This window comes from Macaca nemestrina, chromosome 7 (genome assembly GCF_043159975.1).
Source record: "Macaca nemestrina isolate mMacNem1 chromosome 7, mMacNem.hap1, whole genome shotgun sequence".
In the NCBI taxonomy this organism is placed as follows: Eukaryota; Metazoa; Chordata; class Mammalia; order Primates; family Cercopithecidae; genus Macaca; species Macaca nemestrina.
Genome location: NC_092131.1, coordinates 150,710,436 through 150,722,725, shown reverse-complemented (window position 1 = coordinate 150,722,725; position 12,290 = coordinate 150,710,436). Strand labels below are relative to the sequence as shown.

The 12,290-nt window shown below is 37.4% G+C and overlaps 1 protein-coding gene and 1 long non-coding RNA gene across 6 annotated transcripts in view; one reads left to right on the top strand and one right to left on the bottom strand.

Moving 5' to 3' along the window:
• The window catches only part of LOC139355429 (uncharacterized), a 35,904-nt gene extending 32,229 nt beyond the window's left edge, over positions 1–3,675 (top strand). Inside the window, exons 2-3 of the long non-coding RNA XR_011606048.1 lie at positions 1,269–1,335; positions 3,540–3,675. This is a non-coding gene — a long non-coding RNA (uncharacterized lncRNA). The remainder of the gene's footprint in view (positions 1–1,268; positions 1,336–3,539) is intronic.
• LOC105490349 (Dmx like 2) overlaps positions 1–12,290 on the bottom strand; it is a 173,030-nt gene that overhangs the window by 5,193 nt on the left and 155,547 nt on the right. For 3 of the 5 annotated variants that reach the window (XM_011755853.2, XM_011755861.2, XM_071066852.1), the window contains exons 32-41: positions 11,653–11,854; positions 10,369–10,486; positions 6,662–6,724; positions 5,784–5,870; positions 5,581–5,702; positions 4,379–4,517; positions 3,361–3,421; positions 3,118–3,245; positions 2,210–2,287; positions 444–535 (exon numbers count right to left, since the gene is read on the bottom strand). In XM_011755853.2, the coding sequence (XP_011754155.2) occupies positions 444–535; positions 2,210–2,287; positions 3,118–3,245; positions 3,361–3,421; positions 4,379–4,517; positions 5,581–5,702; positions 5,784–5,870; positions 6,662–6,724; positions 10,369–10,486; positions 11,653–11,854 (1,090 nt within the window). The remainder of the gene's footprint in view (positions 1–443; positions 536–2,209; positions 2,288–3,117; positions 3,246–3,360; positions 3,422–4,378; positions 4,518–5,580; positions 5,703–5,783; positions 5,871–6,661; positions 6,725–10,368; positions 10,487–11,652; positions 11,855–12,290) is intronic. The other 2 variants (XM_011755871.3, XM_011755880.3) reach the window with 1 other exon arrangement.

Here is a 12,290-nt window from a genome sequence, read left to right as displayed (position 1 = left end):
ATTGGGTACAGTGTACACTGCTCAGGTGATGGGCGTACCAGAATCTCAGCAATTGCCACTGAAGAACTTATCCATGTAACCAAACACCACCTATTCCCCCAAACCTCCTACAATAAAATAAAAATGTTGAAAATGATGGTGACAGTATCAGATGCTTGTTAGTCCTGGAGAAACTAACAGTGTTAACAGTAGTAGTTTTAAAAAGACTGAATAGCTTTAAAATAAAAATTACACATATTAGGAATAACTTTCATTTTTGCTTTTCTCCTTTTGGTAAGAAAAAACACTCTGAAATAAGAATTATGTAACAAAGTTTTTTTTTTTTTTTTTTTTTTTTTTTTATGCCTAGAGTGGAAAAATCCTACCAATAGAAATCCATACTTTTAGCAAGAATACTTTTCTAACATTTTTATATTTCTTGCTTTGCTTTTCTGTCAACCTACCTATTGTCATTGGAGTGTCCAGATGTGGCAACTAGACTTGAAGAGGTAATAAATGCAAAGTCACTTGTGGCTTTACTGTGGCACTGCCAACTCTACGAAAAACAAAGTGCAACTGATGTTATTTTATCATCAGATAAAATTTGATACAGTACTAACATAGTCTGCTAATAACATACTATATGCATGAGCTAAGAACAGTTTTTAAAAACTCAGTCTAGAATAAAAGAATAAGCGATAGTATAAGGGTTAACCATGTGTATATTTGGCTACTGTCCAATAATTTTTTTTTTTTTTTTTTTTTTTTTTTTTGAGACGGAGTCTTGCTCTGTCGCCCAGGCTGGAGTGCAGTGGCGCGATCTCGGCTCACTGCAAGCTCCGCCTCCTGGGTTTACGCCATTCTCCTGCCTCAGCCTCCTGAGTAGCTGGGACTACAGGCGCCCGCCACCGCGCCCGGCTAATTTTTTGTATTTTTAGTAGAGACGGGGTTTCACCGTGGTCTCGATCTCCTGACCTTGTGATCCGCCCGCCTCGGCCTCCCAAAGTGCTGGGATTACAGGCGTGAGCCACCGCGCCCGGCCTGTCCAATAATTTTTAATAACTGGAGTTGGTAAAAACAGAATTAGAGGTCGTGTTTTTTAGATTATGTAAGAATAGGACATCAAAGTACATGAACCTACCTAAGCCCTGTCAATTTTAGTGCTAATGATCTCAAATACATGTAATAAGCTTTAATAAGCCACAAAGGAAATGCTTACAGACCCAACTAGTCTTAGGACGTCAAGGTATTTTAAAATATATAATGCATGCTTTTCTGTCTGGAATTAGAGTGGTGCAGATCTGACTGAAGACAAAAGTATAAATTCAAGATTACTTCCATTTCTGCATAGACAAGGTACAGTCTATAGTGTACTAACTTAAGAGAAATATCTTATACACATAATTAAGAACATATCTATAGTTTAGAAAACTTGTTTAAAGTATCTGGGTAATCTATCTGGTCCCAAGTGGTTCAAGGCTTCCTGAACCTCCCTGCATATATGTGAAGCCTGAAGTTTCACACAAGACAGTGTCACCTTCCACCCTCTCCCGTGTTCCCTTCCCCCACCGTATCTCCATCAGGTAAAGATCTACTTGTCTTCATCACCAAGTATTTTGTAGTCCAATTTGGATTAATAAAGTGGCTCACTGGGATTGGCTATTTTATAATCTGGTAAGCACAATTCTGGAACAAATTGGAATAGATGTTTGGAACCTGATTCTTTTTTTGAGATGAAGTCTCACTCTATTGCCCAAGTTGGAGCGCAGTGGCACAATCTCGGCTCACTGCAACTTCCGCCTCCTGGATTCAAGTGATTCTCCTGCCTCAGCCTCCCAAGGTGCTGGGATTACAGGCATGAGCCACCGCACCTGGCAGAACCTGATTCTTAATGATAGAATTTTATGGTGTGTATATTAAGAAGATAGAGTTTTCAAAATGGATAAAAGTATAATAAAAAACCCCAAGTTGTACCATATACAGGGAAAGCCCCAGAAATTTTTAAAATATAATGACTGCACTTCAAGGTGAAAAGCAAGGGTTTTTGTTTTTCAGGTCATTTCAGTCTAAAACTAGGGTAAGGATGGGTGCTGCTGTTAGGCTGGGATTGCTGAACAAGATCATCCTTTTCCCAGTAGGACCACCAATGAGATTCACTGTCTGAAACGGGCACTTCATGAACAAACAAAGTGTTGTCTATATGCTCCCTGGGAACATTAGTGATACTTACCATATAAGGTTTAGGATTTGATGCAGTTTGGTTAACTTGCCAGATACTCAGAAAACCCTCTCCATCCGCAACACCACACTGTAAGAACAGTATAACTACTAAACACATGTTCTTAGCATCCACAGCAAAGGTAAAAACATGGAAAGATGATTCACTAAGGCCCTACTAAACAAATATTCTGCCCCTAACTATGTTTCTGTTGCTGTCATTCCCAAAAAGTCCAAGTGCTAAAAAATTCCTTGTCACTTTTTTTTTTTCTTTGAGACAGGGTTTCACTCTGTTACCCAGGCTGGAGTGCAGTAGTGCAATTATAGCTTACTATAACCTCAAACTCCTGGGTTCAAGGGATCCTCCAGGCTCAACCTTCTGAGTAGCTAGGACTAGGCACATGCCTGGGCTAATTTTTAAAAATTTTGTAGGGATGCGGCCTCCCTTTGTTGTTCAGGTTGCCTCAAATGCTGGAGTTCAAGCAATCCTCCTGCCTTGGCCTCCTAAAGTGTTGTAATTACAGGTGTGAAAAACTGTGCCTGGCCCTTCCGTCACTTCTTAACTGCTTACCTGTTTCACTGTTTTCCTCTAACCTCTCACTGATGAAATTTAGTAAGAAACTAGGTTTCTCTCAAGAACTTGACTGTGCTTATAGGAATCACCAACACACTCAACAGAGGCAGTTTTTTTACTCTCACAGTATATTTAGTATCTTTAAATAGATGATCAATCCATACTAAATTTTGTAGATTTTTGCTTCTATTGGAAGAAAAGAGAGTATATGAATAGACACCAAAAAACTGCCTGCTCAGTTTAAATCCAGGGTCAATGAATTCATTTTTCAATGTACTTTTATCACTTACTCCTAAATATCCACAATTATTTTCAGATGAATTTAGCAGAAGCCCCCAGAAACTAACCTTGTTGCCTTGTGAATTAAAATATAATCTAGTAACTCTTGCATTGCCAGCTTGACGAAAGCAGACAAGTTGCTGAGGTCGCGTCCATTCAAACATTCGTACACTGCCGTCCTGAGCACCTGTAAGATCTGAAACACAAGAGAAAAAGCAGGAAATAGGAAATTAAAGAGTTCCAATATTCTCTATTCTATAAATCAACCTCCAAATGAGGACAGTTACAATTATTAGGTCATAAATACTTACAGTATTGATGGACTGGGTGTGAAGTCATTCTCTTAACATTATGTAGATTCCTTTTCATAAGCTTTAAAAGAAAATTTAAAAAGTTTTATTTTGTGTATTCAGAAGAGATGAGGAAGGATATGCTTCAGGATAAATTCTGACATTTATTCTCTTACGCCCTGCTTATTTCTGAGATAAAGCCTGTTATGGATGTTCCGAACCACTACATAGAACAACTGTCGGGAGAGGCTGAGGACGCAGACACTTGCTGGTACAGCCCTGGCCTGTGAGGTTACCAAGGAGCTTCATCTCATAATAAAGGAACTCTTCCTCAAGTGCTCCTCCCTGAGGACATTCAGGAGCACCTCCAGATGCTTCAGAGCAGAACATGAGAATGGGACCCCTCCAGCTACAGTGACAAGAACGTTACTGACGTGCTTTCAAACACTTAGAAGTAGACATAATTCCCCTTTAACTTTGCTTTACCATTTTGTATCTGTTTATTCATCTATAAAATGATAATGGAGCATAATAATAGCACCTACCACCTAGGACTGTTGTGAGAAAAAGCATGCATCTGGCACTAAGAAAGTCGTATGAGGCCAGTGAGCTGGCTCATGCCTGTAATCCTAGCACCCTGGGAGGCTGAAGCGGGTAGATCAGTTGAGCCCAGGAGTTCGAGACCAGCCTGGACAACATGGTGAAATGCCATCCCTACAAAAAATACAAAAATTAGCCAGGCGTGCTGGCATGCACCTGTAGTCCCAGCTACTTGGGAGGTTGAGACAGAAGGATCAATTGAGCCCAGGAGGTCAAGGCTGCAGTGAGCCGAGATTGCACCACTGCACTCCAGCCTGGGCAACAGAGCTAGACCCTGTCTCCAAATAAAAAAGCCACAGTAAATGTCAGCTGTCATTACCATGGCCTATCTACTGGTATTTGTCCCTGAACTTTAGGATCATTCCTATGTCAAAGTGATTCCAACTGATTTTTCAGAGAGTCCAAATCCAGAAATGATACCTATAAGTAAATAACATACCACACTAGCTCCAGTGCTAGTCTGTCCACTGCCCAGCCATGGCAGAGATGAAGGTGGATGCACCTGACTTGCTGAATAGGATGTTGCACTAGGTTGATAAAGAGTTGTAGTGGAACCACGATAATCAACATCATCTGAACTGTGAAAAACATTCATGTGTTACTGTGAAAGTTCCCTTTTCTCTTAACACAAATTCCAACGAAAAAGCTTTTTATGTACCCATAGGACAATCTTTATTTTAAAAACTAAATTAAGTAGCCATAAGAAAAACTTAGGTACAAGTCCTAATCGCCAATTTTAATACTGGTTAACTTTTTTCCCTTTTGGCAAAATATAAATTTAGTCTAATGTTGTTTGGGGACAACTTTATTGCTGTACAAGTTGAAACAAATGTTTGTTGTATTTAATATAGATTTGTTTTTATCTATGGAAAAAATATATATTCTCTTCAAGTACAGATATCTCAGTATCAAATTAACACCTTTAAAGAAATTTGAGTTTAAAGATTTCTTGGAGTAAGATATATAAAATGTGAAAGTAATTTTTGTGATGGATTGTATCATAGTACCGGGTTATATCTACTCTGAAATGTGATATTAAATCCTAGTTATATCATATACTAACAAAAAAATTCAACAAAACAAGGAGAGAAACTATCATGGCACCATCCTCAAGCACATACAATTTCTAAGAGTCTGGAGAAAAGCAAGAGGGAGGGCAAACCATGAAGGAGAAACCTCAAAATAGGTAAGAATGGCAAAACACTCTTGGTGCAGTGTCCAAAGCTTTAATGAAAAGTGAAGCCGTCTATATTTTTATCTGTTTAAAAAAGGGTATGCTTATTAGGTGGTAAGAAACTCTGCAAAATTACTCAGTAAATGTGACTCAGTGTAATTAACATACTTATTTATACTGTTTTAATTATCCAGATCAAATTAATTTACTGAATATCATGAAGCCAAGTGTCAGGGATTATCCTGATTGAAATACTATCAATAGTGTAGGGTTTAATGGAAGAAGTATAATTTATTCAGTTAATGTAGGCAAAGACTTTCATTGGCAGCTAAACCAATTATATTTGTCACCTACTCAAATGAAGAGAGAGATACATGTATACCTTTTGAAATAATTCAAATCATGTGCATAACCATTTAGTGGGTACTTCTTACAGAAAACTATATGTAAAAGTGACTATGAAACACCTTTTGGATTCTCTGTCATATTCTTCTCCGATCCATATATATGACTGACAGGCCAGTAGAGAAGTAACATCAAGTTCTTGAACATCATGTGTTGAAGCCAAAACAATTTCATTACAATTCGCCTATAAAGCAAAGGCAGAGTCAATGATTTAAGCAATTTCACTGAAGAGAAATACATTGTTTATAATGATGATAGCTTTTACCTTATTAACAGAAAATGCCATGATCATATCAGATTCCTTATGAATGACTTTCGCTTTTCCACCTGGATAGCCCAGATCAGCTTCAACCTAGAAAACATTAATCAGCAGTTTTAGTTGCGGCAGCACAGCTCTATTTAGAGTTATGCACATCCCATAAGATTTGAAAGCACGATAAGAAGAAAATGTAGCAGCAGCAGCGATAAAAAAGGGTAAGAGTAACTTTAATGTGTTGAAAACTAGCTTTGGAAAATTTGCTTAAATTCTCTGATGTCCTGTAATCACCCCAATTTCCATTGTGATGGTAAGATACTGATTAATTATAAAAGATGGCTAATATATTTTTATTAGTAATTTATACAGTAATGTCTCTCTTAGCTCTTCCAAAGGTGCATATTCTGCAATAAGAATGTGCATACATTAAGAGGCACAGAGTGGAGTAAAAACCATAGAAAAACCAAAAAGAAACCACCCTTTGAAGTAAGGGTGATGAGACAGAAATAAGGAAAAGTTGGAAAGAGGGATAGTTTGAAAGGAATAAAAGAGACTGATGAGAGGAAGGTGCAATGGCTTAGGGTTTGTGATGGCAAGGAAAGAAAAGGCAGAATCGAGAAGGAAAGATGAAACAGCCATGCTTAAAACAGAAAATGTGACAGAAGTGAAGATGGAATAGGGAGCAAGAAAGACAAGAACCAAGGGCAAGACAGAGCAAGCCAGATAGAGTGAAGCATCTCCTCCCCTGTACCACTGAAGTGGTATGCGAGTACTACGAGTTCTCTGAGTAGTTAGCCAGTTGGGCAGGTCATGGTTAGTATCAGAGATGAGACGTTAGCTCCTTGAACTTTAAAGAATGAGCTAAATACAAGATCTTGGAATACTACCTTGATGTGGCAATCTTCTGCTACGCAGTTTTGGTTGACCTGCTCCACATGTTCTTCTATAGACTAAATACCACCACACCGTCACAAACACAAAACACATGCATGGAATGAAATTATAAAGACAGTGAAATATTTCAAGCTGAAATGGCCACTCCGCCACTTAAAGATGATGAAAATGAATTTGCAAAATCAAGAAATTAAACTGAATAAAACAGTCATCAAAAAAACACAACACAAAGCCAAAAGAGCAAAATTAATGTAACTATTACATATACACAAGAACATAAAAGCTATTTCAAAATAAAAATTAGTTATCTGTATACAGTTTTAAGAAATTTAAGTTACATAACTGGTAATCTAAAAAATTAAAGCCCACTTGTATAAGCAGATACACAAGATGCTATATAAATTCCTGCCCTATAGGGGTGGATTTCAAATATAAATTAAAATATTTATTTCTAAACATAGATTCAAAATACTGATAATTATTTCACTCTTATAAGGAATATGACTAATCACATGATTTTTCTCTAAGTAAATAAATGTTTAATAAAATCAGACATGGAAAAGAAATCACTCAGTGATTTGCTCCCAGGTTAATGTGGGGTCCTAAGGATGGCTGTAATCGGTAGTCATACTTCTGCTCTGCTGTGGAAACTCTGAAGGTTTGATCAGAGAAACAAACTCTTCCTCATACCTTTTCAGGTGACTGCCTCCCTTTCATCATGAAAGGCCATTCAAAATTTCTGACCGTGCCTCCAGGGACTCCCCTATGGCTGCTGTGGCTGATAAAGATGTATCCAAGAACACTTCCAAGGAATAGTCAATGTGTGGCACGGCTAACTCAGTGAAGGCCAAACTGCTGGAGAATCTATTTGTCTTAACTAGCCAAATTCACCAATCTGTTTCCCAAACACTTGTTTTGTGAAATATTTTTCTTTGATATCTTCAGTGAGTAAAAGATCTTATTCTTATAAATGTATCTATAACTTCATTTCTCAGGGATTTTTTTAAAATGCATCCAGCATTTTTAGGATTAACCTGCCAATTTTATTGGTCAATTTTCTGAATTTGCCAAATTTAGTGATTACCAAAATTCTATTTGACAATTTTAAAGATTTAAGCACTCTTACTGGATTGGGTAGAGTTTTAATAACTTTTGCATATTTCTGAAGCTAGCGACAAGTTTTTATTTTGTCCAGCAGCATTAACATTTTATTCATAATTTTTTTCTTAATGAAAACACCTTTTTTTCAGATCTGTGCTATTCAAAACAGCAATCACTAACCATACGTAACTATTTAGATTAATTGTAACCATTTAGATTAAAATTTAAAATTGTTTCTCAGTCACACTAGCCACACTTCAAGTACTCAGTAACCACATGTGGCTGGTGACTACTATGTTGGGGCTATGCAGATACAGATTTCCATCATCACAGGAAGTTCTATGGGACAGTACCAGACAAGACAGTAATTCCATTGTTTTAAAATTAAAAAGGTACATGATAAAAATTCTTCCATCCTAACTCCCAGTTGCTTATATAGCACTTTAAGAAACATTCCATTTATCTCTGTCCTACTTCCCTGTTCGTGGGACCACTGCTGGAAGAAAAATAGAAGAGAACACACAGAGACTAAGGGGCGGAGAGGGGGAGAATTAGTTAAGGAAGAAGCAAACTAGTGGGGAAGGGCAAAACAAGAATGGGAGGGTCCAAGAAACCCAGACACCTGGCTTCCCACAGCACTCTACACTCTGATAAGTCAACCAATCAAGCTGCTATCAACTTTACCAATATTTAAAACATACTTGTGATCAATCTTTAATCACTTGAAGAATAAAACACTCAGAAAATTGATCACTCAATGAACTGGTTTTCTGTGAGTAACAGAGCCCCTAATTGACCAGAAATCTTATTAAGACAGGGTCTCACTTTGTTAGCCAGGCTGGAGTGCAGTGGTGTGTGATCTCAGCTCACTACAACCTCCACCTCCCGGGCTCAAGCAATCCTCCTACCTCAGCCCTGCAAGTAGCTAGGATTACAAGCATACACCATCACACCTGGATAATTGTTTTGTATTTTTTGTAGAGACAGGGTTTCACCATGTTGCCCAGGCTAGTCTCAAACTCCTGAACTCAGGAGATCCCACGCCTAGTGCTAGGATTACAGGTGTGAGCCACTGTGCCTGGCTACAATCTTTTATTTCAAATCACTATCTTAGATTCTTATATCTTAGTTTATGGAATTTGGACTCAGGATCACTATAGGAAATGCTATACATAGTGGTTTAAATGAAAGAGGCAAATAATTTGCCTCTGATTTCCCTAACAAAGCTCACATCAGTAATTTCAATGCCATAAGGGTCTTTTGTTATGAAAAAGCTTATAACTAGGACTCAAAAGGTCTCTACAGTTCATTCTTCTACTTCCTCATTTAAGTACATAATTTTTTAATCCACAGAGAAAACAAATGACTGTTCATAAGGGTTGACCACAATTACCATTCAGGTAAGTGGGAAAAAGAACAAGTATGGTAGATTTCACTGCCCTAGGCATGAGGAAAAACTGAGAAGCAGTTTTATACTTTTAATCTTGGGAAACTGAGCCATATGGACTCTCTCTGTTTTCACTTTTCTAAGTAAAATATAATTCATTTCTTCTCATTGATTGTGTTTGCAAAATCTTTTTTTTTTTTTTTTTTTTTTTTTGAGACAGAGTTTGGCTCTTGTTGCCCAGGCTGGAGTGCAATGGCACGATCTTAGCTCACCGCAACCTCTGCCTCCCGGGTTCAAGCAATTCTCTTACCTCAGCCTCCCAAGTAGCTGGGATTACAGGCATTTGCCACCACGCCCAGCTAATCTTTTGTATTTTTAGTAGAGATGGGGTTTCTCCATGTCGGTAATGCTGGTCACGAACTCCTGACTTCAGGTGATCTGCCTGCCTCAGCCTCCCGAAGTGCTGGGATTACAGACGTGAGCCGCCATGCCTGGCCATGTTTGCCAAATTTTTAATTGCATCAGACACTCAACTCTGAACACTCTTCAAACTGCTCCATTACCTCATTAAATAGCCAAACAGACTGAAATGCTCATATAAAAGGTCCTACTTTTATAAGGAAGAGGTCATCTGCCAATCTCCCAAGCTGCTGGTTCTTCTTGAACCATGTCTGCTATTACATTTGTATTAACTTAAAAATAATCATGCAATGCAGAACCTCTGCCTTGCTTTGTAAGAGCAATCTTCCTTCATCTTGTATTTGCTATTTCTGTAGTTTATTCTCTCACAAAAGTATCCTGAATGTGTTGCTTCAAATCTTCATTCTGTTCATTTCTAAGTGCTAAATAAATAAAATGCCTTTAAAGGGCTATTTTATATTTTAAACACATATTTGGAGAATATTATAGAGTAAGTTTATATATAAAATTCCTCAAACCATCCATCACAATGTTTATTACATGTAAAAACCTGATGACAAATACTATAAAGTACCAACTTTCACTTGAATATATGTAATTTATTAAAGTACCTATGTTGCTTCATTGCTATGAAATGAAAATTATAAGGTTTTATCTTAAAACTAGTTCACGGTAGTTTAGTGAACTTTGACTATTACCCAACCAGAAAGAAAATTTCAGAATAAATCGAGCACTGATTTCCTTAGAAATGTTAAAGAAAAATTACAATAGAAAATATTTTTCTCAAAATACCTCACTCTGCTTTCTTTTCTTAGTGAAAATATATCTAATAAATGTCTCTTGAAGGACTTCTTGTTTAACAAGGAAATGCCAAAGTCGTTTGACTGGAAATGCAGAAGAATCCCGGGACCTATTAAAAAAAATTAACATATCACACTATTTTAGTCTATAGAAAATATGTTTATATTTGTAGATATTTATTTTTAAAACCTTCACAATCTATTGCAAAGAAGACACAGCATTAAGCTCAACGAAACTGTACAGTTTACTTTTAATGTTTAGTTCTCCTAAAAATCATTTCATCTAGCAACTAATTCTCTAATCACACTAAATGAACCAGTTAAGCTGACAAATTATTATTCTCTTTTTAAATTATACTATATGTTGGTTCTCTTGGTTAAAGCATATCGGCAATGAACATAAGTCATAGATACCAATTCTAACAGCCTAACAAGCTAAAAAGCTTTGTTCTTTTAACCTTATTTTAATAGTAAATACTATTAATCAGGGTCCACTATCTCAAAAAAAAAAAAAAAAAAAAGCATGCTGCTTATCAAAAGGGACGTACATGGGCAAGCAGAAGATCAAAACATCAGTTAAAAACCTGTAATGTGTTTACTGTTAAATTACTGACAAAAGCCAGAAGCACCTTATTTGCATATATAGATTGTTAGAAAAAAAATTCTGTAAGAGTTCTGACAATAAGAACACACATATGCCGTGTGCAGTGGTGCATGCCTGTAATCCCAGCACTTTGGGAGGCCAAGCTGGGGGACTGCTTGAGCCCAGGAGTTTGAGACCAGCGTGGGCAACATGGTGAAACCCCGTCTCAGCGTGGGCAACATGGTGAAACCCCGTCTCTACAAAAAACACAAAAAAAATTAGCCAGGTGCAATGGCACTCGCCACTAGTTCCAGCTACTCGGGAGGCAGAGGTGAAAGGATGGGTTAACCAGGAGGTTGAGGCTGCAGTGAGCTGAGATTGCACCACTGCACTCCATCCTAGGAGACAGAGTGAGACCCTGTCTCAAAAAAACAAACAAAAAACCAAAAAACACCACACCAGAAATTAATAAAGAATTTTTCCTTTATGTAAATGGAATGTCTATGAATTATAGATAATACTGGGAAAAAAATTCTATTCAAATTTCTGATATTTTTCTTAGGGTATTCTGCTAAAAATAGGACTGCAGGTTCAAAATTATGAATGTTTTAAAGTATATTGGCATATTTAGCCAAACTGTCTTCCAGAAAAGTTAAGCTATACTCTTTATCAGCATTATAAGAGCTTTCTTACTTGAATGGGGTATTTTCAGGTTCTAGCATTGCTTTATTTCGAAGAATAGCTGGTCCAGCTCCCACTGAAAGGTCAGTTGGGTATGTGTTGATATAGTTAGCGGGTGGACCTTCAAACTGATCCATTTTCTCTTGCAAGATCTGTTCCCAGTTCTCCAAGTTTTTAATCACAGCAATACCTAATGGTGATGTAACAGGCAGCTCTACAAGGTGACAGAACACGTTATTTATTTTAATAAAAAATACTGATTATCATCCAAATATTTATAGAATCTGAATTCTGAGACAAAACCTCTGAAAATACAAATAAATCTGGAAATGTTAAGGTAATACAGTTTAGATTCTTAATGCTTTAAACAAAACAGAAGTGGGTTTCTGCTCTTTCTCCATCTTCTGTGTAGAGTGATTCTTGATATAAACTAAAGTATTAGACTGAAGCCAGGTGTGGTGGCTCACACCTGTAATCTCAGCACTTTCGGAGGCCAAGGCAGGTGGATCGTTTGAGCTCAGGAGTTCAAGACCAGCCTGGGTAACGTGGTGAAACCTTTTCTCTACAAAAAATACAAAAATTAGCCCAGCATGGTGGCACATCTATAGTCCCAGCTACTCAGGAGACTGAGGTGGGAGGATGGCTTGAGC